Source organism: Pelecanus crispus, chromosome 12 (assembly GCF_030463565.1).
Source record: "Pelecanus crispus isolate bPelCri1 chromosome 12, bPelCri1.pri, whole genome shotgun sequence".
Taxonomy (NCBI): Eukaryota; Metazoa; Chordata; class Aves; order Pelecaniformes; family Pelecanidae; genus Pelecanus; species Pelecanus crispus.
This window is the reverse complement of record NC_134654.1, coordinates 28,768,536-28,796,436: the sequence shown is the minus strand read 5'-3', so window position 1 is coordinate 28,796,436 and position 27,901 is coordinate 28,768,536. Positions and strand designations below refer to the sequence as shown.

At 50.8% G+C, this 27,901-nt stretch overlaps 1 protein-coding gene across 5 annotated transcripts; it reads right to left on the bottom strand.

Annotated features, from left to right (window-relative positions):
* Positions 1-301: 301 nt before the first annotated feature.
* On the bottom strand, positions 302-27,195 carry TBC1D16 (TBC1 domain family member 16). 5 transcript variants are annotated; one of them, XM_075719660.1, is made up of 12 exons: positions 27,012-27,195; positions 25,329-25,959; positions 9,397-9,594; positions 8,408-8,555; positions 8,081-8,095; positions 7,188-7,352; positions 6,344-6,492; positions 5,438-5,572; positions 4,128-4,314; positions 2,807-2,986; positions 2,126-2,272; positions 302-1,350 (listed from the first exon to the last, which is right to left on the bottom strand). In XM_075719660.1, the coding sequence occupies exons 1-12, from the start codon at positions 27,187-27,189 to the stop codon at positions 1,105-1,107; spliced, it is 2,379 nt and encodes a 792-aa protein (XP_075575775.1). In that variant the 5' UTR covers positions 27,190-27,195; the 3' UTR covers positions 302-1,104. The 5 variants fall into 5 exon arrangements, with proteins under 5 accessions (XP_075575775.1, XP_075575778.1, XP_075575774.1 ...); XM_075719663.1 differs by lacking the exon at positions 8,081-8,095 and having other exon boundaries at positions 7,188-7,355; positions 25,329-25,555; positions 25,700-25,959; XM_075719659.1 differs by lacking the exon at positions 8,081-8,095 and having other exon boundaries at positions 7,188-7,355.
* Between the last annotated feature and the right edge of the window lie 706 nt (positions 27,196-27,901).

Sequence of the window (27,901 nt, the reverse complement as noted above, 5' to 3'; positions counted from 1 at the left end):
GAGAAACACGCTGTGCTTTCAAAAACACTTCAAGGGAAACCTGTAGTAGAAATGGAGCTCAGCAAAAATGACTGCAACAAACCAAGTTTCATTTTCACTTTGAGTTGGGGAAGAGGGTGCGCTACTGGCACCAGCTGCTGAGCCTACAGCCCACCTGGAGTGTATGTGCTACAGCCTATGGCAAGGCAGGTAAGGGCAGTAAATATTCAGTAATTGAGGAGAGCCAAAGGAAACGCATTGGGAAACATACTGGAAGCAACAGGCTTCCATAAACAAGTGTCTAAAGTCTGTAGTTGTCAGCATAAAGAAACAGCTTTGCTGTAAGGTCACGAAGAAGTAAACTTTGAAAGGTGTCTATGAAATACCCTGACTACAGAAAGCAGTGCTTTAAGACCTGTGGCTGTACACTTTCTGTACAAATGGGGAAACAATCATGCCAGCCAGCATACCACACAAAAAAAAGAAAAGGCAAGAGACAAGACCTTCAGGTGACCAGTTCTTCCTCGCCAACGAAGCAGACACCTTCCCCACAATCCCAATAGTCTGCAGTTTTATTTTTGGCAGATTATAATTAAAATGGTCTTTATGGCTTTAGAGAGAAGCCACTAAGCTGCACGTTTTGGTTGACGCAGAGAGTGCGTGCGTGTGGCATGCTCTGGATGAAGGGCCATCGCAGAGAGCGGTCTCGCCACAGCTCTGCTCCTTCCACCTGACCCACAAACGCTGCTGGTCGTACTCGGCTCTCTTGAGTGTTCTCATTTCTCACCAGCAAGTAACGAAGTTCTGGTTGCCAACCAGACCAATCCCAGAGGCAGAATAAAAAGTCCTTGTTAAGACCTAGAAAAGCTTCATGTTTCTAACAAAATCAAACCCAAACACGTGCAAACACTGTTCCTGGTTTGATGCATCTTGTTCAGGCTCCACCACCAGAGCACTGGAATTTGCTTTCCCTGTAGAGTGATTTCATTCCTCGTCCATTCTCCACCTTTCAGTCTTCTCAGGAGTCTTGACGAGCTATCCCTCCATTTTTGTCTTCAACATTTTTCCCGATGCACGTCCTTCCTGCCTTTCCCTCTTCCGCTGTCACACCCTGTTCCTCTACAGCTATTTTCGGAAAGCAAAGACGTCCCGTGTTTTCAAGCCTCTCTTGCCTTCGCTTCCTGGTTTAGGAGAAGACACTTCCGCCAGTCCCCCGTACGGGCAGCTCTCGGACTCCGGGTGATGGCCAGAGCACTCCACGGCGGGGATGAAGCCACTGTCCCACATTCCTGTCCCACACAGCTTGCACAGGTCATGCAGGCTGCAGGGGATGCAGGGTAACAGGTGGAACTGATAGAGCAGACTCCTTGCCTAGAGGGGAGGGAGACACAACGTCATTCACTCCTCACCAGAGCACAGACATGGAGAGCAGAGGTAGCCCGTGGCCTCCTGTCCCAGCTACCTTAGAAGAGTCAAAGCTTCAGCAAAAATCCCTCCTGAACACAAACCTGAAGGTTAAACGAGGCACTGGGGACACTGCCGGGCTGCAGGAGCGGCCGCACGCTGCAGCACATCCCACGGCCTGCAGTCACCCAGCCCGAGGTGGACGGGGGACCGTGGCATGGCGAGGAACAGCTCTGTCTGCCGTTTCCCCTCAGCATGTGCAAGGGCTATCCCAGCCGTACCGTTACCTCCTAAGCACTCTGCAACTACCTCTTATTTCTGCAGAACTTGTTTCCGGGCAAACAGCAGCATCCTACCCTCCCGGGCTCCAGACAAGCAGGGGGATACAGGAGATGCAGAAGATGTTTAGGTTTAGGTTGGAAATTAGGAAAAATTTCTTTACGGAAAGGGTGGTCAAGAATTGGACCAGGCTGCCCAGAGAGGTGGTGGAGTCCCCATCCCTGGAAGTGTTCAAAAAACGGGCAGAGGTGGCACTTTGGGACATGGTTCAGTCTGGTCTACCCTTGATTGGCTTAGAGTAGACTTGGTAGTGTAGGTTAATGGTTGGACTGGGTGATCTTAAAGGGCTTTTCCAACCTAAACGATTCTATGATTCTATGTAGCATCAGGCCCCGATTTTCCCAATGCTCTGACTCATCTCTTGGACCTGAGACTCAGCCCACGTCAGCACACGGGCATTCACCTTCCTGAGTACAAGTTCTCCGTTCATGTGCATAGCCAGGTTGCCGAAATGCAGCAGCATCTGGTCAGTGGCCAGCTGTTGTTCAATGACATCATCCCCATAAATCACCACGATGGCCACACAGATGAAGAGGTGGAAATAGTCGGTCTGCAATGAGAAAACAGGGGCTGGAGTACAGCAGGTGGAGGCAGAGGTCTGACTTAACCTCCCCGCCCTCCACAAGCATGTCCTCAGCAGAGATTTTGTGCTCCTTCCAGTTTTGCCTACTGATATTCAGAAAGTGAGTTATTGGTGAATTCTGAATCACAGCTGAGTCAAAGTCTCCTGCCTTTACAGCACGGCAGCAAGGTTTGGACCACAGCTTTCAAAGCAGGCTAGTGATTTCGGGGAAGACATTTTCCAGCTGTGTAAGAGAAGTCTGAACTTCAGAAGTGGATATTCAGCACTTTCTGAAAAACCTCCTTTGGAAGCCTGGACATCCTCAAGTAGGAGAGACGGGGGTGTCCACCCTCCTTGCTACATAGATAAACCTCTTTGATAGTTATAGACCCTCTGTAACACCTGCTTTTTTTGGATACTTTGCTACTAAGAGCCTTTAAGGAAATTCTGCAACACTTGCTGAGACGGCGAGGATTCAGCAAAGGACACACAGCGCGCGCTGTGCCCGTCTCCAGCTCTAACCTGATAGTGAGCCCAGCACGCTTCCCACATGCGCAAAGCCTCAGCATCTGGAAATTCACGTTTAAAACAGAGGAGGATCCAACGGTGACAGAAAAGCATCTGCAGGCCGTCCTCTCCCAAGGAAGAAAGGTGCTGGTAGAAGCGCGGGTGCATGAGCCGCAGCAGCTCTCGCAGGTACATCTGGAAAAGATGCGCTGAGCTCAGCCGCTGCCTCGTGCACGAGGACTCGGCCGTCCCCACCCGCCATCCCGGGGACCCCCCACCGCGTGCCAGACCTGGGCTCCCGCAGAGCTGGCCGCGGGTCTCTTCTCTCGCAAAAACGCGCCAGCTTTACGGGCTGTTTATTACAGCACAGCCAGGAGCACGCTCGGATCTATCGTTAAAGGCCACGGCAGCTCTTTCACAAGGAAGGACGAAGGGTGAAAAGAAAATCCCGTGACAGCGACATTGTGAAAGGAAAGGAGGGGAGATATTCAGGCTGAGGAAAGCGGCTCGAGCCTTAAAAAACTAGAGAAAAGAAAGGGCATAGCTATCTCTGGCAATATTTCATTTCAGTAGAGGCCAAGCAATATGGAAGTGATTTTGGGAAGCCTGACCATAGAGGCATGTTACAGTGCATAAATCTGTACATTGACTAACTGCACCTCACCAGCAGCCTCCCATGGGGTTTCCACCACAAGTTTACCACTTTAAATTGGTGCCATCATGACCTGGACAAGATTGTTCAGGTTTAGAATGGATTTTTCAGGATCTTAACCAGAAAACAACTGACATTCATGTTAAAATCTATAAAGGTCCCATTTTTAAACAAGATCACCTTATTTTATGAAACTCTGTCAGATATATAAGGGTTTTCATTTGGAGATAATTTAAAAAATCTATCAAAAATATTAAGACCTTAAAAAAAAACCCCACAAAGGGCTGCAGCTCAGTCAACTCCTCTGCCTCATTCACACCAAATGCCCCAGAATCAGGACAAAACCGAACCAGTGAGTCTTCACTGCCTGAGAGAAGCGCGAAGACAAAGCAAGCAGCATCCTAAATACATTTGATCATAAAAGATTCCTTGAATCACCCTTGAAGCACCCTTTAGCATAGCCAAGGTAACTTTACTTTGTCAATTTATTGGCTATAACTGCCTCTGGAGTGCCCAAATCACCCAGGATCAATTTTATCCATCAGGTATTTTGTGGCTTTGGAGCGTGATTCGGCACGCTGGAACGCAACAGCCCAGGTAACTGCTTTACAGAATTCTTCTAATTTGACCGGGGAGAGGAGAAGCTACAGACAGGGCTGAAGGGAGCTCAGCATTCAGCCTCACCAGCTGTTTCTCCATATCCTCATCCCGGGGTGAGCTGATGAAGATCGTGTTCTGCATCAATCCTACAAAGCACCAGAAAGTATCCGACTCATCTAGGACCTCTGCCAGGAGTGGGGCAACCAGGTCGGACATCCCCTGGGAGTATCCAATTGTTGGGTTAAATACTGCATAGTTCAGCAGGATCCTCCTGGAGAAGAGATGCAAAGGGAGAGGTGAGACACGGAGAGGGCACGTCACAGCTGAGCGCAGCGCCCTTCCCCTTCTACCCCAACTCCCCCCACACAGGCTGAGTCAGGCAAAGTGCAGAGGAGCAACAGAACATTCCTGCCATCTAAAAAATTAACGTGCAATTGCACCCGGAGGCTTGTGAACTTCTGAGCACCTGTACAGCACGTTGCATCCCACAGAATCGCTTTCCCTAAAAGAGCTCTGTCTAGAAGCATAACAAAGATACTCACACTATACCTAACTGGAGCTCTCATTTTTTAGGGTTACAACATTTTGCATCAATCCAGAGAGGCTCCTGGATGGACAAGAAGAACTCTGAACAGCACGCAGCAGCCTAAGACAAAGATTTGAATGGAATTCCTTAGGCTCCTGTTTTCCAACAGCAGGCCAGCCCGCTGGGAGCAGTGCAGCAGGAACAAGCAACACAGTTCATCTCAGGTACAAAGACACACGACCCTACTGTAAGGTGCTTTAACACCTACAGATAAACCCTGTTGCAAACATCAGTCCAGTGAAATAAACTCCAGGAGAAGGTTTTGCATACACAGACACCAAAATATAAAAAGAAAATGAGAATTTAAAAAGACTAAGAGGACAGAAATGAAGGGAGAGATGATGCCTACACATCCATGAGGCTCCAAGCCATGCTGTTAGATGAAATCCAACTGTTTTGTAGGCAGAGACAGTTACAAGTTGCACACCCATGAAGCAGACCCTGGTGTGCTCGTCCTCCACCCCATCAGGAGAACCACAGACTCAAGCAACTGCCCGCAACCCTGCTGCAGCTCCTGTGACCCTCTCATAGCCACAGAAGGCTCACAGCTCTTCCGTGCCTATGTATGCAGGGAAGTTAGGTGATGGGAGCAGGGTTATTATATCAAGAAGTGAATGGCAACAGCAGCAGTGAAAGCACTGGGGAGGAAGTCCCTGGTTTTGCATCATTGGTACCTGTCACCGTACGCACGGTGCTCTTCAGCATTCCCAAGGCAGCGACCTAGGCAGCCTGGGCCAGGGGGGCTTACCGAGTTTTCTTTACATTCAGTAGGACATGGTGTTTGGGACACTAGAATCAGACACTGCACCTCATAGTTTCCACGTTTGGGTTGTCCTCCCCTCGAAAGAACTGGTTGCTGCGGTCAGTCCTCACGACGTCTTTATCTACCGTGAACTGTACTTTACGCCAAAAATCCTTCTGTTCATCTGGAGTCATCGAAAGCCTGAAAATTGAGCAGCAACAGGAGTGCGTGGCCAAGAGAGGACTACGATTGCCACAAGGAACAAAAAGCCTCATTTCAGCTTTAGTTTTCAGAGAAGAACTATTCCTGTACAGAGTTGTCTCATCACCAGAAAAACACACAAGCGGGTCTGCTCAGAACAGCAGATTTTCTGTCCAAACAGATTACTAGAAGGAGCCTCCTGGGTTATAAATGAAATGATATGATGTGTTTTCTGTGACAAACTCCACTTCAGAAGCAGTTGGATTCTGCTCTCCACTGCTCCTTGTGGGTGGCACACCAGAACCCACCACTCTGTTTTGATAGTCTCCTAATTAATACTTCTGTCCCTCCCCGGCTTAAATGTACCCACATCTAGTTTACAACATACAGTTCTTGCAGTAATAACTTCCTTGAATTAGATATCCCTTCTTCTTCCCTATTTTTACAAGCAGATATATTTATAAAGAAATACAGGATCCCGCTTTCACCTTCAGTGTTCCAAACCAAGCACGCTAAGCCTGTAGCCTTGCCTGTGAGATAAGCTTCCCTACGTGGTAATGGCGAGCCTGTTTCAAGACCCCAAGTCAGACAACGTTCGAGCTACACGGTATTAGCTCCAGACCCTCAAGAGGTCAGCTGCGCCTGATACACCTCCTTTACCATCCCTCTCACTTCTCTACTCCGATCAGCTTCTCCTGAAGCGAAGGAGGCAGAGACTCTGTACGTCACCTGAGGAGATACGAGCAGCAGAGGATGAAGCCGGTCTGTTACCTTTTCTCCTGGATCTCAAAGTACTCTTTCCTCTTCTGCAGTCTCAGTGCCTCCCTCTCTTCAGAGGTGGACTCGTAGCTGTAGTAGTGCAGCAGAAAGGGCCACACCTCCCCACGGATGGAAATATCGATCCCACCAAAGAAAATGGCCTGGAAGAAGGAGCAAAAGTTATGACTGGTACAGTTTTAACCTTCCCAAAAACAGCAACAAGAAACTGCCAGCTACTATGCTTTGGTGGCTTTGCAGTTCTTTCCTGACAAGTGAAGCCTTGATTCAAGCTCCTGCAATTTGCACATGTTTAGAGGGAAAGTGCTGGCCTTCTATTCCCAGACAAGACACAAATCGGGCTCATTTCAATGTCAATAACCCCCCCTGGAGAGGCTCTATGATTAACGTGTCGTTCTCATGTCACGGCTTAATCCCCAATCTTGGAGACACTGCATTTCACTGCAAACTTCTCTCTCAGGACCTGGACCCAGTGGTCCCCCACAAGCCCTGCATTATTTCATACAGTAATCTCAATTTTTCTTTCTTTGGTTTGCTCACACTGCATTTTGCAAACACGTCTTAGCACTGCACGCTTTGGTTTACTAATTCCAGCTGGCAGCAGAAGCCGGACAGCTCGCCCTCCTCGGTCAGAGAGATGCTCTACCATCCTGCCCGTGGCGGACTCATCTGCAGGCCCAGCAAGACCTCCAGCCAAGCCCTACACGCCAGTCTTTATACTCTCAAGCACCCCGTTCTTGCTCCCAGCATCAAAGCAAACTCTTGCAGCTTCCACCTGGGGACTCGCGCTCTGCGGCAGGAGAGGAAGGATCAAACCCGCAGCAGCCAGCCCTCTCACCTTCTGCAGTTTGTACTCCTCTTCCACCTGTCCGGATTCATTCAGGTGATGGAGCCAGGCAGACACATCGAGACGCTTGTACGTGTTCTCCTCCGGGTGGGTTTCCGAGGAGGGCAGCTTGGGACGGCGGATAGAGAACTGCATACATGTTTTCTCATCAGTAAGCTGCTGAACGGGGGGAAACGAAACAAAAAAACTGGAGGTAGGAGTCAGTGGTAGCAGCAGAGTATAAAACCCAGCAATTTTCAGAGCAGGAAAACCTTTTTGCATGGTTCGTGTAGGATTAAGCACTGAGGCGCTGCACTTGGGAAGTTTTTTTTTTAAATTCCAACCATTACAATAGCAAGAGTGATTAGAATAATTAAAAATCTGAGTACCACAAAACAGCTTCGTCTTAAAAAAAATTGTTTCCATTCCTCCCCCAATCTTATCCCTGACCTGAAACTGAATTAATGCTGCTTACAGCAAAACTTCACCCTGCCAGGAATGCCTGCAATAAATTACATATGATTGGCCATATACAAAGGGATTGCTGTTAGGCAAGCAGGGAACTGCACTGCCAGGCTCTCTAAGGGCACTCATGATCCCAGTGCAAGACTGCAGCTGACATTTAATTTAAAAATCAAAGGTTGTTCAATGCAAAAAGTGAGCCCATGCGACCATAATAAGAAAAGCAGCAGGGGGCTCTGTGGGAAGGATGGAAATTTAAAAATCACTGTTTCTAATAAGCACATACAGTATCTTAAACAGATAATTAAAGAGCTCTTATCACATTTGTATGTAGATTGAACAAAATATGGCAAGATGCCTTGTCAAAACATTTTCCAATGCAGTGTTGCTACGCTTCACAAAATGGATGAAAGACTCTGACAGAATTTCAGACCTACCACTGCAGATTTCCCAGCCACCTTACATGCCTAAAGCATAGTGCTGACCTGTTGGGTCTAGCAAAATAACTGCTTAAGCAAGTCTCCTGGATTATCTTCCCCCATCTTCCACAGGCAGAACAGAAATGGATGGGGACAAGCAAGTACAACAGAGACCTCGCGTCCGGCGCGCAGTTGCATCCTAAACAACATCCAACACATCGTAGCTTTCTGCCTGACTTGGTGACACGAACTCATAGCTTCATTTCTCCAACACACTCCCCTGGCTAAAAACCTAAGTGTGAAACGTCTGCTGGAAAAGCCCCCTTTGCCCCATGAGCCTTGCTCAGGTACCTGGTCCTTGAGATGGGTCTCTGTGCAGTACTTCCATTGCTGAAACACCTCGGACAGTTTATCCAGGCCACCATGGTGAAAATGGAAGATCTTGTACTGGCTCTCCCTGCTCGCAACCACCAGTTGTCCACAGGTGCACGCCTCATCGCTGTGGGGCAGAACAAGGGGGAAGAACAACCTGCATTTACCACCCAGGATAACGAGGGGCCCAGCAGGAACGGGGAACAGCAGATGAGAGAGAGCGGAAAGCAAATTACAAAGAAGCGTAGCATCAAGTTGTTCCTTAAAACAGGGCGCAGCAGTAATTTCACAGCTCCGGGACTCGATGATCCTTATGGGTCCCTTCCAACGTGAGACATTCTATGATTCTATGACAGGGCCATCGTGACCATTTTCCCCAAGAAGCTCCACTCATGCCTGGTAACGGCACTCTTTTACCCTTCCACCCTGTGAAGGAATTAAATTTTGTCTTCCCTGGAGAAAAAAACCCCAAGAAGTCTGCCACAGCAACGCTAAGGCAGTACGCAAAGTCAGCTCCTAGCGATGAGCTGACCTGGTCGCACACCGCATTGTCTAAAGAAGCGGGGAGCGAGAGCAAAAAGAGAGAGTAAAAATGTTTTTAGTAACTTTTGTAATAATTTGAAAGATAACTGAGGAGGCTAAGAGCAGCAAGACCCTAGAGGAGCCTGGGTGAGGGGCAGGCAAGGGAGAAGGTACCACAGATAAAGAGACGTTCTCCACACCTCCAGGTTATTTTAAACATTTTTGGCAAGATAGCTAAGAGCAACCTTTACCTTACTAGGGAAAAAAATCCTTGAGGCCCCATAACTGTAATTCAGAGGCTCTCCTGGGGAAGGCTGACACTCGCTTTCCTGGAGACAACCATTAGGGAAAGACTTCCAAGGAGGATTGCAGAAGCCATCTGCCCCCGGAGCCCAGCGCGCACTGATCCAGAGCACACGCAAATATCACACGCATGAATACGTTACCTAAAGAAGAGGCGAAGGGATCTCATTTGTCCCAGGTCCACTCTAAAGACACCACAGACTTGCTCTAGGGCGAACACTTTCTGCTGTTCGTCCCATCTGGTGCTCTGCGTTTGCCCATTATTCTCCTGGCACTGGGCACCGGTGTCGAGGCTGGAGGCAGAGCTGGTGGAGCAGGTCATGCGATTGTCACACGTGTCCCTGCAGACAAGAGCATGGGGGAAGAGAGCCCCGCAAGACGTCAGGCAAAGACGCCGGCAGTTACGTGCAATATCCAAGTTAAAACGCTCCAAGTTAAAAATCCTTTGACAGAGCTCTGAAATTGGAATTCAGTGCAGGTCTAAGGACTCAATAACCGACAGCCCACATAAGAGATGGAATTGGGTTTATTTAAATTAACTCCCTACCATCCCCAAAACCGATGCTGTTTTTGGTCCGTTCCTGAATTCCACACAGAACCGGGGAGAGCGGAAACCATTCCTCAAAACACTGACTTTTGAGAAGGCAAAATTCAGAAGCCCGGAGCGGGAAGAGCCCAGAGTGCTCCGAGGAGCAGCCCGGCCCCTGCTCCCTCATCGCAGCACAGACCAGTTTGGGGATCCCGCCAGCGCAGCAGGCGCTTGCCGGCCCTCCAGCCCACACCACAGAGCCCACGCCACTGCAAACCCTTGTGCCTCTGGGACTGACGACCCCCGGGCTTGGAAAGCGTCGGGCCGTTGACAAAACACGGCTGCAGAAGCACGGGCGCTCGCCAGGCTGCTTCAGCAGCTCCAGCAGCACGCAGCGAATAGCTTCCAAAGGAAGAGACTTCTCGCCCCACAGCTCAAGCAACCTCCTCAGCACGCAGCTCGGCTGCTCCGCGCCGGCCCGGGGACGGGAGGAGTGAGCGCGTTCAGACGGCGGCGTTGACTAGGGATCCCGGCTGGCAAATTCCCTCCGTGACCGGCAAGATCCAAAGGTATGTCCCCTGAACTCGGGTTTCTCATTCCGCCTTTGCAAGCAGGCCTGACAAGCCTGGATTCATGTGTATAAACTTCAGACAAATGGTTTCCGCTTGTAAACTCGAAACTTCGGAGAGTTAAGGAGCGGGAAATCACACCTGAGCTCTTTAACCCACTGCAAAGTAAGAGAAAGCGAACCCAACCGTCTTCCAATACTCTAGGAGCTCACCGTGCCCCAGATATTTAAGAGTAAACTCAGTTTAGATTAAAAAAACCCACATGCCTGCCACCAGCCCCGATCCCAAAAGAAAAATATCACTACTTGGAGAATTAAGTGAATCTGAAACTGTGACCCCTTGATTCTTAAAAAGGCCAATACATGTGAACAATCTCAGCGCAAGCTCTGAATGGGTTCCGCTGTGAAATCAGGGTTTGCAAAACAAGGCAAGTAGCAGGTATAAAGACAGCCCCCTGCAATGCCACTTTATGCAATGTTTTCTAATCCGCTTATCTAACAATGTAGGCACTGAACGCTGAAAATCACACACTCAGCATGCATCTGCAGCACACCACATCAGTATGCTTTCCAAGCCCGGCTCCAGCGCCTCTTCCACAGGGACGAGCCTTATTTGCAGCATCTACCCATGGTTCAGGTCATTGCATTCCAATGGACAGGTCTTTGGACATCCCAGTTAGTTGTGGGTTAAATTTTTAACCAAGCCCCTGCGAGCCCCCCAGTTCAAATGTACGACTCAAAACCTTGGCGCCCACACGCATGGGAAATAAATCCCCGAGCCCCCTTCTCTAGTTCTGCAGCATTATGTAGATGAGACGAAGTCTGTTTTACTTTCAGCTAAAAGAGCGGCTTCGCTACTCTGTTCATGAAGTTCTGCTGCTCCATTTTTCTGAAAGAAAGCATCAAAGCAAAACTTACATTCAAGCCGTTCGGAGGTTTTGGTCTTAGCAGTGACATGGCAATATCGCCGTGTGAGCAGGGATCGTACGACATGCCCAAACTCACTCAAAGAGGAACGACAGGAGTTTCTCTAGACACTGGGATGCTTCCAGTCTCACAAGCGTGGCTATACGCCACCACCTGCACCTTGCAAATTTTTCCGTGAAAATTGTACTGGCCTTTGTGAAAAATCAAGCGTTACTTTCTGATAAAGCTGCAAAATATAACGTTTTCCTACAACATTTAGTATCTCGTGTCAATGCAGATGTAATAGGAGTCCTGGTACAAGACACTTGTGCTGGACTGCTTGCTATAAGCAGCTGGTATTTATGGAGCAACACTTCATAACAGCCACAGCTGGTTACACAGGATTTTCCTGGAAGAGATGACTCAAGCTAGCTCAAAGACTAAACAGAGGCAACCAATTTTCTAAAACTCTTGCAAAGATGAACTGGCCAGTACGACGAAGAGCTGGAAGATGCGTTGGCTGCGAGGACTGTCGTCCCTGCGGTTCCCTTGTCGCAGAGGCCAACGTGCCCGTTCTTCAAGAGCGTTATCTCAAACGGCCAGCGGGCAGACGGACGACTGCCAAGAAACGATAGTTACCAGCAGAGCTGGGCAGCTCGCTTTCATCCCGGGGACTCGTGTAGCTCCTCAGTATGGAATGCTATTGCCAGCTGCAGTTACTTGCCACGTAACCAAAACCTGCTTCAGGCACACAAGTAGCTACCCGAAAACTCAGAGGCTGGAGAGCCTGGTCACAAAGGTGCTGGCAATGTTGTATTTTCTAGAAATGCTTCCTCAAGAGAAACGTTTACAGTTCACATTTAGCCACTAGTTACAAGCTTGTACACGCATCCAACGTACATGGAAGCGATCTGAAGCAACACGTGTAAGCGGATCTGCCCTTTCTGGACAGCAAAAAGCCAGTGAGTGTAAGCACAGTGCCTCAGAGTGTGCAGCCCGGGGAAATTCCAATGTTTTCATTGATGTAGAAGATGAAATCTGAAAGAGACATCTGTGCGCCCCATGCCCTTCAGAGAGGTCGATAAACACGTACATTCACACAGAGTATAGAGGAGAGAGAGCACCACCTCGCACCTTGGTGCATACTCAGTCACTGGGGAAATTAAGAAAAAAAGGCTCACTGTGTTTAAAATTACTTTTTCCTGTATATATTGATTGAAAAAACCTGAAATTATTCTAATCTGTTGGACTACTTTTTAAAATAATTCTAACATGGAGATCATCCTGTACTTAAGTAACAACAAGTAGTATGAATGCTAATTTCATGGATTTTGGGGAGTCCTCTAACTAGGCACACAAGATACACAGATGCAAGGGACGAATTCTCCAATTTATTGTTTGTCAGACTATGATATCTGTTAGATGAGGGATTTATACCAGAGTGCCCTGCAAAAGCAGGGAGCTGAAGCTCTGCAAGGCAAATAGCTGGAGGAACATTCCAGAGAGACTTCGGGTTGTGAGATCCAGGAAAAACAGAGCGCCAGCTGATATACAGCACTGCTCAGCAAAACAGGAGGACAAGTGCAATGGTCCATGGGAATAAAACAGACAGGGAAAAAAAAGTAGGGAGGATTAGCAAAACCTGAGGCAGGAAACCCGCGGACATATTCACGGTTCCACTTAAGACTTTTCCCCTTCCTTAAGTCCCATTACTCTTTTTTGTCTCAAAATACGTCTCACTCTTGCTGGTGAGCAAGACCAGGCGGTGATGTATTTTCTCCACTCAGCAATCAACGACAGCAATCAACCCTACCTACATTCCCCGAGCTTTTGTAGCCCCTAAGAAAGCAAGCGCTTGCAGAAGGCAGCCACCGTCCTCCTCTCACCGCACGGAAACTCTCGCACAGCCGATCGCGGAGGTCAGCCACGCTCGGCAAGCGAGACTTGCGACGTGCAGTAACGCAGTAATGGGACCTGACTTACTGTTCGGTCAAAGCATTTGTAGGCACCTACAGCATAAAGAGAGATAAAACCGATTATTACTTCTGTTATAGAGCCAGGGCAGAGACCCGCACCAATTACATGGGAAGACTATTTCAGCAACAAAGATCTAATAACTCATTTTACGACACGATGCGACAAATGTAATTATAAGAGGCAAAGAGGCTGGAGGTTACAGCCCTGATGTGGCACTCCCCTAAGCTGTCGGCGCGCACTGCCCGATTCCCAAAGAGCCTCTTGCAAGAGCCAAACCCTCCCCACTGGCTCTCCATCGCCACTGTACTAAAGCGTGCCTTCACTAATAACAGCTTTCCTCACAGCCCGAGCTACTCCTGCACACTGGCTTGTGAAGCATCGTTTACAGACAATAAGTATCATCATCATGTATGAGCATCCATGTAATGGGAATTACATGCCCTTTTTCCTCCCCAGGGGTGAGCATTTCTCTGTTTCTCCACTATTCCCCACAGGCACTGACCTTCTAGGTTCCTCTTCTTTCCAGCAAGGTGAAACAGCTCGTGGCGGCATCAGCTACCTAAGATGTCTAAGACAGATAGCTTCAAATAAATAATCCATCAATAAAAGTTCAAAGCTATCCTGAAACGCCTAAAAATTTAGCGCAGCAACTATTACAAAGAGGTAATACGGGGCAGCTGGAACCCAAATCTATTGTTCTGCTTAAAGAAAGTGTCCTTGACAATATACATATATAATGAGTTGTGAAACATGCTGACTTCAGCAACATATAAAAGAATGTGCAAAAGAAAACAGATTGGTAATTTGGGATTAGGAACAATTTGTCGAAACATTTCTGGTCGTTCCGAGTCGCGCTGCAGAGAAGGACTGAAGGACATCGTGGGATGGCACCAGCTTCCAGCGGATCGTGGCCACGCAGAGCCAGACGGTGACAGTGAAACGCCGCAGTCGCGCCGGCTACTCGCATCTGATCGGCACAGACGAGGAACTAGGTTAAGAATTGTGCTAAATTCACCCTTTGGCTGAAAATATTTGGAACTCAAAGTCCCTTTGCCTCAGAGAGCCCGAACAGCATAGATTTACACTGACCTCGGTGAATCGGGAAAAAGGTGTTAGATAGTCTGGATGAAAGCCTAACCAGAATTTCTGAAATGAAATGTCACAACATCCTCGCATGGAAGCGTAGCTACACGTCTGCAACACGCGTGGAAACGAATCTAACCATTCTTCCCATTTGTCCGGGAAACCCGTGAACAACTGCCCAGGACGTTACAGTACAAAGTACATGAATGTCAACACGGACTTTCCAAAAGCTTGTTCCACAGGCTTTCCATTGATCTGTTTGCTTTCAAAACATAAATTTCCCCACGTCAAACTGCACTAAATGCTATTTAGTAGCTAATTAACTTTCTGTGCTGAAAACCTCCTGTAATTGCACTTCTTTCACCTTTTTTAGCCTGCGTCCTCCAGGGAACCCGAGCTGTCCTACAGCATTTGTTCTGCTCATTTCTATCTCACAGGCACAAGTTCCTTCCTGACACCGGGCTGCCAATCACGGCTGCAGAGGTCACTGGAGACCAAATTAGGAGCACTCTGCCGCTGACAAACTTGCTTTGCTTAGCTTGCCGTACAGGGAAAATAAAAGGTTATGAAAAATAATTGTATCCCTTCATGCTCGGCAGCAGGAAGCAGATTCAACGGCGCTTCTGGAAGTCAGCGTGTTGTTAGTCACTCTTCGTATTAACGATATTGGGAGGACAGGCTGTGTACATCTCAAAAGCGCTGGAATCCCTCCCGCTCCCCGCAGAGGAAAAGAGCAGGAGGAGGTTTGTGGTCACCGGCCACCTCCACCTCGGCCACCTCCCCCAGGCTGCGGGGAGGGCAGCAACTTCTGCGCTCCCCCTCTGACCCTGGACTGCGACAGCAAGTTGACGATCAGGGATGGGGCTCCGAATTAACATCAGCTCTGCGAACACGAGCCCGACAAATACAGCGTTTAAACGCAGTGAAAGGAGGGACTCGCGGAAACCCGGTTATAGAATCATAGAATCGTAGAATGGTTTAGGTTGGAAAAGCCCTTTAAGATCAGCCAGTCCAACCATTACCCTACACTACCAAGTCTACTCTAAGCCAACCAAGGGTAGACCAGACTGAACCATGTCCCCAAGTGCCACCTCTGCCCGTTTTTTGAACACTTCCAGGGATGGGGACTCCACCACCTCTCTGGGCAGCCTGTTCCAATGCTTGACCACCCTTTCCGTAAAGAAATTTTTCCTAATTTCCAACCTAAACCTCCCCTGGCGCAGCTTGAGCCCATTTCCTCTCGTCCTATCGCTAACTCCGCGGGAGACCAACACCCCCCTCACTGCCCCCTCCTTTCAGGTGGTTGTAGAGAGCGATAAGGGCTCCCCTCAGCCTATGCGGCGTTGCCTTCTGATAGGCGTAATTAGTTCGTCCTTGAGAAATGAAGATTGAACCAATTTGCTACGCTATCGCAACCCGCACCCACAGCACCCCGACCGCCTTCCCGGAGCACGCACGCAGCCGCCCAGCGCAGGTAGAGCCCGCGGCGGCCGCCTCCGCCGCCGGCGCATCGTCCCGAAGTCATCGTCCCAAACCTGGGATGACCCACCTCCGCGGCAGCGCCGGCTGCTGCCGTCCTGCCCCGCTGCGCCCAGGAGGGCGGCAGCTGAGCGAGAAGCCTCGCTACACTGGGGGCTTTGTTGCTCCGGATTCCTTCCTCCACGTCCTCCTGGCCTGAAGGGAAGCCGAGCGGTTCCAGCCAGCGAGAGGGGGCATTAGAAAAACAGCCCCGCTCGCCTCCGAAGGGTTCCCCCCAACTGCTGTAAATCAAAGCGAAAGGAAACCAAAACAAACAGAATTCTTGAGTTAATTATTTTGAATGTAAATGGGAAGGGGGAAGGGGGGGAAAAAAAAAAAGCAGATGTTTGTAGTGAATTAATGTGCGTTTTAATCTCTTCTACCCCATCGAATCCTGGAATGTGACACGCACGTGCCCTCCGCTGAAAGACAAGCAATCTGTTTTTCACGGATGCGACTTCCAGACAGGTGGAGGCTACTCAGGCACAACCCAAGCAAGGTTCTTCTCTGTGACTTCTTGTTGCAGCGAGGCAGCGGGGGCAGAATTAGCAGTTTGATGCTTATGAATAAAATACACACAGCTCCCGCGAAGCCAAACACAGCAAATCATTTAGAGCCGAGCGTATGCTGCTCCATGATGCAAATGTTACCTTCATTTGAAGGAAGGAAAATATTCCAAAAGCCGAATGGCAGATTTTTACAATCCATGCAGAGAAGGGGCACCTCATGCCTAGGCTTTAGCTCATTAATAAATCAATCGAAATGCAACACTTAAAAAAAAAAAAAAAATTCCTTAGATGGAAAAAGTGATTTGTCAGCAAAGCCCGAAAAAGAATGTTTGCTTTTCAGCCTATTCCAGACTGGAAAAGGGGACCTTTCTTACCAGTGTTTATTTTATATTTAAAATCAATGGATTATTTTGCTTTTTTCTTTCAGTTCTATCCATGCAAAAATAAAATTCTACACTAATTATGCTAATTACAATCAAGCCTTCAAAGCGCCGGTCCCTTGAAAGCCCTGAAGATTACCTTTGTTCTTGCATTCTTGGCTCTAAGCAATGGATTGGGAATTTCGGGGGGACTTTTTACTGAGAAAGTTAACCAAGCCGCCGGACTCTGCGCTGCCGCCGCCCCAGCATTAGCAGGGCCAGCACCACCCAGAGAGCTGCGCCCTTTCCACAGCACAATGCGGATTTCCCAAGGGGAGAGCTTGCTTCAAGTAGCAGAAAAGGGAGAGGAAAAAGGAGAGCTGCCTAAAAGCGTGTCGCAGAGTTATTGCAAATGCTTGGTGCTGTTATAATTGCGAGGACCGGGCCAAGACGACGGAGACTATGCAGATTTATTCGCATATGCTGCTGTACTTTTCGAGGGGACGTGCTCTTTATTTTGATCCACTTAACGCAATTCTTCCCTCACAAAGCTGTGGATACCTGCCAGCGCCATTTATCGCCGCTCTCGGGGTTTCTGGGCGTTACGATCGTACAAACAAGCACCAGAAGAAACGCACGAACATCCTGGGAAGGGCACTGTATGGCAATGCCCCCGCAGCCCCTGCCAGCCCGGGCCCCCCAAGCCCCCCGCCCGCTCGGAGCGGCCCTGCGCTCCCTCAGCAAGCCTCCCTGCCCCCGGGACGAGCCCACGCTGCCGTCTGCGGCAAACGACCCCGTCCCCTTGCAGCCGCACAAGCGAGGGGCGCGGGCAGGGACCCCCCCGCCCCTCAGCCCCGGGGGCCGCGGCGCCGGCCCCGCGCCCTCGGCCGAAGCGCTGCCCCGCGCGGCTCCGCTGCGGCACGGCGGGGCCGGGAAGGAGGGGCCGGGCCCTGGGCTTGGCCGGCCCGGCGGAGAGCGGCTGCCCCGCCGCGGGGAACCGGGCCGGGGGGAACGGGGCCGGGGGGGAACCGGGCCGGGGGGGAACGGGGCCGGGGGGGAACCGGGCCGGGGGGGAACCGGGCCAGGGGGAACGGGGCCGGGGGGGGGAACCGGGCCGGGGGGAACGGGGCCGGGGGGGAACCGGGCCGGGGGGGGAACGGGGCCGGGGGGGAACCGGGCCGGGGGGAACGGGGCCGGGGGGGAACCGGGCCGGGGGGGAACGGGGCCGGGAAGGAACCGGGCCGGGGGGGAACCGGGCCGGGGGGAACGGGGCCGGGGGGGAACCGGGCCGGGGGGGAACGGGGCCGGGGGAACGGGGCCGGGGGGGAACCGGGCCGGGGGGGAACCGGGCCGGGGGGAACGGGGCCGGGGGGGAACCGGGCCGGGGGGGAACGGGGCCGGGGGAACGGGGCCGGGGGGGAACGGGGCCGGGGGAACCGGGCCGGGGGGGGAACGGGGCCGGGAGGGAACGGGGCCGGGGGGGAACGGGGCCGGGGGGGAACCGGGCCGGGGGGGAACGGGGCCGGGGGGGAACGGGGCCGGGGGAACGGGGCCGGGGGGGAACCGGGCCGGGGGAACCGGGCCGGCGGGGAACGGGACCGGGGGGGAACCGGGTCGGGGGGGAACGGGGCCGGGGGGGAACGGGGCCGGGGGGGAACCGGGCCGGGGGGGGGCGAGGGGCTGCGGGGCCGGGAGAGCCCGGCCGCGCCGCTGGGCAGAGCCCGCCCCCTGGCGGCCGCGCCCGGCCCCCGCCCGGCCCCGCGCCCTCGGCCTCGGCCACGGCCACGGCCCGGCCCCACGGCCACGGCTCAGCCCCACGGCCCAGCCCCACGGCCACAGCCCGGCCCCACGGCCCAGCCCCACAGCCCAGCCCCACGGCCACGGTCCGGCCCCATGGCCACAGCCACGGCCCTGCGCCCACCACCCGGCCCCGTGCCCACAGCCACGGCCCAGCTCCGCAGCCACGGCCCGGCACCCACTGCCCAGCCCCGTGCCCACGGCCACTGCCTGACCCCACGGCCACCGCCCAGCCCTGCTGCCCACGGCCACCGCCCAGCCCTGCCGCCCACGGCTACAGCCACGGCCTGGCCCCACAGCCACAGCCATGGCCACCACCCAGCCCCACGGCTATGGCCACAGCCACACCACCCAGCCCCATGGCCACCACCCGACCCCACGGCCACTGCCCAGCCCTGCGGCCATGGCCACAGCCAAGCTGCACAGCCACCACCTGCCCCACGCCCACTGCCTGGCCCCTCGCTGACAGCCACGGCCACGGCCCAGCTCCACGGCCACGACCCAGCCCCCACGGCCCAGCCCCACGGCCACAACCCAGCCCCACGGCCACGGCCCGGCCCCATGGCCACGGCCCGGCCCCACAGCCTGGTCCCACAGCCACAGCCAAGCCCCATGGCCCAGCCCCACGGCCACGGCCTGGCCCCATGGCCACGGCCCAGCCCCACAGCCCGGTCCCACGGCCACAGCCAAGCCCCACGGCCACCACCTGCCCCACGCCCACTGCCTGGCCCCTCACTAACAGCCATGGCCACAGCCCAGCCCCACGGCCACGGCCCCCCAGCTCACCCCACGGCCCCTGCCCGAAGCAGGCCTTTAGAGCATCCCCGTCCTCGTGAGCAAACCCGCACCATGCCCCAGGAACATGAGGGGGCCAAAGCGGTTCCTCTCCGCTCCTCCATCGCTCCTGTTTGCGTGGCCGTGGGATCTCGTCCTTAGGCATCACCTGCTCTCGTCACTGACTATTCCTCCCCCAAAGTCCTGAATAAATAGCTTCACGATCGCGCTAGCTGCAATTCCCGATCTCAAGTTAGCTGTCACTATTTTCTTCCACAGAAATCTGGCAGCGAACCAACGGAGGGAAAAAACAAACCTGCTATAATTAATGTTCTTGCTGTTCAAATATTTATATAAAGCAAGATAGAGCCGTATGCCTCTGCAATCTCTTAGATCTGTCCGACCTTCTCAGCTTTGCAGCTGGTAACAACTTTAATTGATTACGCAGCATTGCTGACAGCAATCGGCTAAGGCCAGCTCCTCTTCCCGGTACCCGGCTCTGTGCAGACCACCTGAAAGCGCTGCCTTAGATGAAGTTTACACCTACCCCATGGCTTGGACAGAAGGGAGAAAGGACTGTCCTTCTGACGGAAGAAGGATTTGGGGATATTTTTTTTCCCGGGCATTGGTTTGGATACAAATGGTGCTTTGGTGTCTTCCATCATAAATTGCACCAGTTCAGGCAAGGTTCTGGGGAATCGGGGCCTGAACCAGAAGCAGCGAGGCACCCGTGCACTCATCCTCGAGGCTGAAATCATAAAAAGACAGCATGACACAAGATGCTGCAAGAAGTTACAGGCAATTTGGAAGTCTGTGGCCAATTCCGCTGGTTCTAAGAATATAATCACTTCTGTTACAACAGCGATGAATTCCCAACCTCTTGATGACTCCAGAGCTCCTGGCAGTTCACACTAATTTCAGCTCATTTCCCCTATAATTTTGCCTCCTGTTTATTCTGCAGAGGTCTGAACGGCACTAAGCCTTTCAGGTGAGCTGCCAAAACAACATGATGCAACACCGTACGCTCTGTTACCGCCCGCTCTGGCAGCTGCTGCCACCCTCCGTAACGCTGCGCCTCCGCTCCCTCCTGAGAAGGTAATTTACTGATTAGCTCCCTGGGAAGAGGCTTAACAACAGGATGTGCAACACATCTGTAAAAATTGCATCAACTGTGACGCCAAAGGAGTTTTTCCTTGTGTTGTGTGCTTTGCCTAGACCATCTGTAATCGTTCTGTTATGTGAATTCGTGTCTGCTGAAGAACATGAGAACTGTACCGTTGTTTAGCTGCATTACGAAAATGTTTCATTATTTTTATTACTGGTTGCTAAAATTATCACCTTCTTATGAAAGACGTTTCCTTCGTGCATTGATATCCATGACCACATCGGCGACATCGCTTCTGCTTGTCCATCAAAGCAAGTGCTGTGGAAGCGCGAGCTGGCATCTATTCCATTGCCCGCGGGACTGCTCGCAGAGCTCCAGCCTCTGGCCAGATGTTGCCCCAAGCTCCACTCACACAATTCCACCACTGAGGCTTCTCGGTCCAAATTCTGACTGTATCGGCCAACATCCCAACCTGAAGTCAGTGAAGGAACCAACGCCAGCGCTTATTTGTCCTCTTCAGCATTTTTATATGGTGCTCGTCAGGTAACAGCAACTGCAGTTTATTACCAAAGCGAAAAGCCTTTGGCAGCCCTCCCACCCATTGCTAGGGAAAGCTCCTGTTAACCAGGGATCACTCCGGCACGTAACAAAAAAACCCCAACAACCCCACTTACAGAGCACTAAGTACTTCTGCAACCGGTTGGTATAGATCTGATGTCACGGTCAGTTCAAATAACTTCAGAAGCGTTGGTTGAAAGACATTATATAGGTGTCAGATGCTATTTGGTCGCCAGGGTGTAACAAAAGGCTTTTAGCTTCACTTTACTGATGGGGAAAATGGAAGCTGAGTAATTTAGCAGGGCAGCGACAAGCCAAAGCTAGGTACAGAGTGCAGTTGTCCTGAATCAGTGCCCTTCAGACCACAAGGCAAATGTTTCCTTACAGACAGCAAACAACGATGACGGGAGAAAAGGAACAGAACGGAACGATTTTATTTCCAGTATCCCCCTCCTTTCCTACAGAACTGCGGTCAATGACAAAGCCACTATCAACACAGGCACTTCCCACACTGGCTACCTCCCTGCAGGAACCACGTACTAGGAGCAGAAAGGGGCCCCCAAAGTTAACAAGGACACAAACCCCAAGAGAGTAAAGCCACCTTTCCACGAGAGATGAGCGCGCTACGCAGAAGTGCCAGACTCATCTAAAAAGAGAAGCAAGAATGTGTGCGCTGGTGATGGGACACTCCCATAGCTCCTAGCCTGAGGAGTTGTGTAAATGGGAGGAAAGCATCGATCGCTGCATGGGATCCCTGGCAGCCTGTCAAACTGAGAAGCAAAGAGGAAAAAAAAAAACCCTAAAAACAATGGATATGTTTTTATTTCCTTATGTTCTACAAGGCGAGTTGTTGACTTAAAGTGACTGACTTGTTGTGCAACTCAAACGCTTCCAAGCCTACCTCCCTTCTTTCTCCCTGTCCCTGTCCTGCACGCACCGGTACGTGTTTGCTGGCTCCCTTCTGCCCAGGAGGCCAGGCCACCTTCTCAGAGGATGCTCCAAGGACTTGTGGCTCCTGGTCATACAGTTATTTTGGCAAGCAGCTTGCTGAGCCGTGGAAGTTGCCCACCCTGATCTTATCTGATCCAAGTCCACGTGTACAGCCCAATTCTTCCACAATGTCACATTTTTCCATTTCTGACAATATCTAATTGCACGGAAAGAAAGATGGCTGGACTGAAACACCCATGCAAGGCATTGCTTCAGCTCCTGAAACAATCACGGGGAAATGCAGAGTTCTCCTTACAACAGCTCCCCAATGCAGAGGGAAATAACCAGAAACATTCGTTCGTCTTTGCAGGGAGGAGGTGGTGACCGGGGGGTAGGGAGGGAAAAGAGTTGAAACAATCTGCCAGCAGCACAAACTTTGTTCGCACTCCAATTCTGGCTCAGATGGGAAACAGCAAACAGGAAAAAAAAAAAAAAACAAACCAAAAACCAACCCTTAAGAAGCAAGGAAGCTGTTCTCATGCTTGTAGTGACTTCTGAAACAGCATCCCCCGCCCCCCAAAACGCTGGGATGAACGCAGGGAATAAGAGAATGCTTTTTGACAAGACTTTTGCAAAGTATTCTATGCAAAATCTCCGACTCAAAACAGTTTATAAGATCCTGCAGATATCATGCAAGGGGGCTCTACGGGGAAGAATAAATTGGCATAAAAAATGGACACACTGGACAAAAGCCTTTCAAGTCTGAAGTCCCAAACAATGAAAGGTCTGTTTTATTAATCTGCTGCAAATTATGAGTGCCGCAGACACTGTACGAGGCTTCCAGACTGGTGCCAGAGGAGTTAAAAAAAAAAAAAAAAGAAAAGAAAAGAAAAGAAAAGAAAAGAAAAGAAAAGAAAAGAAAAGAAAAGAAAAGAAAAGAAAAGAAAAGAAAAGAAAAGAAAAGAAAAGAAAAGAAAAGAAAAGAAAAGAAAAGAAAAGAAAAGAAAAAGAAAAGAAAAGTCCATCAGGACCACGAGCAGTGTGTTTGCAAAGCCAGCCTCTGCGTCGCTGGAGCTGTCAGGACTCCGGCAGCACGAGAGGAAAGCCGGCAGAGGGCTCGCCCGAGCCAGGCTGCGAAACAACAGGGAAGGGCTGCACGAATTCACAGGTAGCGAAGACGCAATAAACTCTATTTCCTTCCTTCCCTGACACTATTAGCAGCTCAGAGCGTCCGCGTTGCAAAACAGTTAAACCGCAGTGCTCCGTGCCTGCGTGCCGTGCTCCCAAGCTCCTCTCCCGGCGCACGCCATCGGGTGCAGAATGCTCTCCGAGACTGCTGCACGCCCTGGACAGCACATGGCCTTGTGTCCCAGGCCGAGGGCTGGGATTTCTCCAGGATGAGCTCAGTCTCCTGGTTTTCAGCAGTTAGGATATTATTCTGAACGCGTCCCTCGCTACTCCCGCTTCTAACCACTAATGCGGGGCTAATGACCCCTTACTCGGGGTGTGCGGATGAACCGGGCCACGGCTGGGGCCACAGCTTCCCCACACACACGCTGCAAGACAGGAACGTTCTTCCTTTAAGAGTCTTACTGTTGCAACTCAGAAGTGTTCACAGAAGCATTTTAATTACACTTTATTTACCAAAAAAAATGCTTAACCCCCCCCACCCCCCAACCTTCACTTTTTTCAGAGTGACAGAGATAGGTCAAACACACAGATTATCAGTGCTGCTTCAAGGAAAAAAAAACTTACACACCTTAAACAGAGGCTTTGGTTGCAGTGGATTTGGGGGTTTTCTGGTTTTTAAGTCAAGACCAAGATCAACCAACCTGACATTCTCTGAAAGCCTATGCAACTGAAGTTTCAACCCCCAAGCAGTAGCCCAGTGCTAGAACGCAATCTGAACGGGACAAAAAGCTTAGGAACCAACAAAAACAAGTCAGTTATTAGGAATGATATTTAATCATGCAAATGCCTCCTGTAAAATTTTTTCAAAGTGTGTTTCGTTACATTTATGCAGTTTCCAAAGCCGTCTACATTCCTACTAACAGTTGTCAAAAAAGACTGTCAGACATCACGTTTAGAGAGCTAAAAGGGATGCTGGCAAACTGACGTCGTTCAGCACAATTTGGAAACCAAAGGCCCATCCTGGGCACCCTGCAGCTGCTTTGCAAAGCCCTCTGCAGCCAGGGGAGAGCTGCGGTGGGATGGGATGGGATGGGATGGGATGGGACGGGACGGGACGGGACGGGACGGGACGGGACGGGACGGGACGGAATGGAACGGGACGGGATGGAACGGGATGGGATGGAATGGAACGGGACGGGATGGGACGGGACGGGATGGGATGGAACGGGATGGGACAGCCGTGCCGGCCGTGCTGAGGTGCTGCTCAAACCCCTGCCCACCCAACTGCTGCAGAGCTCAAGCCCAGGAAACCCTGTGGGCTCGCAGTTAATTAGAAGCACACTGCTAGGACACATATCAAATGCAAAGCTGATACAAAGTCTGAGATCACCGCACTGAAGTGTTTTAAAATATCCAGAGAGAGTTGAATCAATTAGAATACTTCCTTCACAAACCTTGTCCTTACTGGCATTCTCTGGGCTTGAGATTAGCCCGTGAAATAAAGAGGCAAAATCTCTTTAAATGTCAAGTCTTAAATGTAGCCTGTACATTGCCGATATGCACAAAGGAGAACTTGTTTTTCCTAATTTCAGGCGTAGTTTCAAAGTTGAGCTATAGTGCCTTGTGAACGCAGCACGCCCGTGCTCCCCAAGACGGAAATGAGTGATACACCGCGCAGAACACAGGCCAGAAAGCCAGAAACGCTGCGTATCAACACAGTGAATGATATAGGCATCCTAGTGTTCACTATTCCTTTGCCAAGGTGCCCTCTTTCCCCTACGCAGAGTTTACTGCAGATGCCATTGAGAAGCGCTGACATTTAGATACACCAGCGTCGACTAAAACATCCAGGTTAGCCATGTAAGAATTAAAATGTGTATGTCTTCAGTGGCACCGCGTTCTGAACACCAGCAAAACAAGCTCATACACGCAGACTTCATGTCAACACGGTGCCTTGCAGAGAGGCACCCATGGCTCAGAGGAAGTCAAGCAGACGCTTTGATGTGGCTCTCCACAAGGAGTAACTAGCACATCTCCTCAGCAGAGCCAATTAGACCAACAAAGGGCCTTTTTAATTTAGTAACGCTGCTTCCAGGGCTCAAGATAGTTCACCTGAGAGACTGTACACATAGACAGTCGGGGCCAGGGTTCAGTGAGCAGAAGCAGAACTGGCCGCCAAACAATTTCCTGTAAATCACGCAGGTGTCTGAAGCAAGACAGAATATTCAGCTCAATGCCACTGCAATGCTTCTCAGTTCCTTCAGCATCTCCAAGCTCAGCAACCAGCACCCCAGCTATTCGCCCAGAAACTAGAGAAAAGGATGGACTCACCTGCTTTCATTATCCAGAAACACAGAACTACTGCTTTTCCCGAGGGCTTCACTAATGGGAGAGAGGCAGAAGGGGGAAGAGAAGGCATCAGAATCAGAGTCAAAAGTACTGTCCCTGCTCACGTCGTCAGCAGACAGCTCCAAGGAGCCCTCGTCCTCCCCTGGCTCTGGTCTGCAGTCCAGACCTTCCTCCGTCCCCTCCACCGACAGCTCCGACCTGTTCTGCTCCTCCTGAGAACTGATTGTCGATAGGATTCCTGAGTCACTGCGGGCAGGCTGGGGGGACCGGCGGGTGCCGTCTGCCGCGGGGCAGCACTGGGAGAGCTTCTCCCCTTCCGAAGAGGGGGAGCTGATGTAAGCCACATCTTTCACAAGCTGTGAGACAGTCAAGATGTCTTCTCCTTTCAGGATCAATGCCCCTCTCTGCTCGGTGGGGGAAGCCTGCCGGACAATGCCGAAACCCTGAGTGTGGCGGCCGCGCTTGCGGGGAGCTTTACGGACAGGGGAACTCTCGGGAGTGATGTAGCGCAGGGCTTCTTCATCCTGCCTCTGAATGCGGGAGTTTGGCACCCAGGCAAGGATAAGCGTGGTTCCGAGTAGCTCATCTTTCTCCATGTACAAGCACAAATAGCCTTCGAGAGAGCAAAGGAGCAATCGGTTATGACACAGCTTTACGCTTAGGAAACTGCGTAAGCCTGAAATTTGCCCATCTCCATCTCCCCCCACTTCACCACCATTACACACGGGCAAAACAAACCCTTTTATTTACCAGGAGAGAGTTCTGCCAAATGAATTGTAGAGTGCTCAACATTATCCAGTATTTACAAATAATTTCAAGTCTGCATATGGTTTTTGAATAGTCTAAATTCCCTCTGGCCTCAGTGGACATAGAAATGATATGCAATTACTTCAACTTCCTGGACGGATTACTAATCAAGAGTAAATGCTGGAATATGCTGCCACATGAAAAACTTCTACTGTTTGTTAGCTAAACAATTTCAAGTGCCAGCTAAACATTTCCTTCTCAAGAATATTTACCTTAGTGTAGCTAAAAGGCTACAATTTTCATGGAAAGTCAATTGAAAAAAAAAAAAAGTCATGCACACAAAAAGGGAAGCGTGGGTCAATGTTCGCAGAATAATCAGTTTTGTGAAGCTAAGCCAGTAGCCACTGCTCTCTTTGATGAAAACATGAAAGAGCACAGTAACAGATGAGAATAAAGGCACAGGGCAGTATTTATCTTCATTTACTCCAGTGCATGCAGCCACAATCAGGTTTTCTTTCTTTTCCCTTTACCAATGGTTGCTGAGGCCACTCTAGCAATGAGAGTTACAAGATGATACTTGGCTTTCCTGAACAATACACATATTTGAAAGAGCAACAGAAGTTACTGCCCTCAAATGACAACCATCCATCTTCTGGCAATACAAAAGGACTTACTAAAACAGGTAGACCCATGCTAGACCAGAAGAGAAAGGAGAAATATCATCAATTTTCCTACTAAAAGAAGAGCTGATGGATCAGCTTGTGGATGGCTTTCCTTAGTCTTCCATAAGACTGCCTCGCCCTGTCCCCCACTGGCACCTCTCCATTCTTTAGAGCCCAAGATGTAGAATTTGATACAAACACACACCCCAGGACAGAGGAAAAGAGTGAGTGAGCAGTGTCTGCAACGCCCTATCACCTGGATGATGCTCCCCGATGCCTTGTAGCAGCTCAGGCGGATGGACACAGACATTGTTCTTGGAGTAGATAATCTCCCCATCAAGTATGGAAGATGAACTGCTGCCACCACCAGGATTCAAGGTCAGGAGGTCTGAAGCTTTTGAAGAGGCACGTCGGAGGAGTCGCCCCAGAGACATCGCCAAGGAAATGTTTCCATTATCTGTCAGCTTTAATCAGGAGCCAAATTCAGAAGATCTGCCAAGAAGGAGGAAAGCCTAGTGTTAGAATAAATATACCAGCAGCACAGCATGTGCCTACCGCTGTCTGAGAAGGAAGAGGTCTCCCATCAACCGCTGCATCAATCCTACAACTCAAGCTAGAGCCTCCAAGTGCTCTGGATCTGTAACATCACCTCTATGTTTTAAAGACGCTGAAGTACAGAACCCTGGGATGTTTTTCTCTGCAACGAAGAAATGCGAAGGCAGCAAAAAACCACATTTCAATAGTTACTGTGGGGAGAAAGCAGAAAAGTAATGCTTGTCACTGAAAATTGCCCATTAAGGGAATAGCTCAGCAATGCAGAGCGGCCTGATGTGTCACTGTCCGGGGGATGTCAACGGGAGTCAGAGCAGACCCCAGAGGATTCCTTCAGCACAGAAAAACTGCTGAGACCATGACATTAAACAAGGAGCTGCTGCTTCATCCACAGTAACCACTCATCTCCAGAAAAACATGAATCAAAACAAGTTCATCTTGTGCTTACCAATTTTTGGCATAATCCTGCTGTGCAACTGAGGTTTTTGGGCTGGGGTTTTGTTTTGATTTGTTTTTTGAACAGTGATTGGTTAAATAGAGCTTTTTCAGAGATAAGTGGCAAGAGACCTGTGCTCAACAGAGCGGACAGACTCC

Bases quoted from the DNA above. Each gene is read 5' to 3' on its own strand.
- TBC1D16 (XM_075719660.1), bottom strand. From the start codon at position 27,189: ATGTCTCTGGGGCGACTCCTCCGACGTGCCTCTTCAAAAGCTTCAGAC. The intron at 9,595-25,328 runs GTGAGTCCATCC...TCTTGTCTGCAG, and splicing joins TTTCTGGATAATGAAAGCAG to GGACACGTGTGACAATCGCA. The intron at 6,493-7,187 runs GTGAGAGGGCTG...TCCTTCTTCCAG, and splicing joins AGGAGTACAAACTGCAGAAG to GCCATTTTCTTTGGTGGGAT.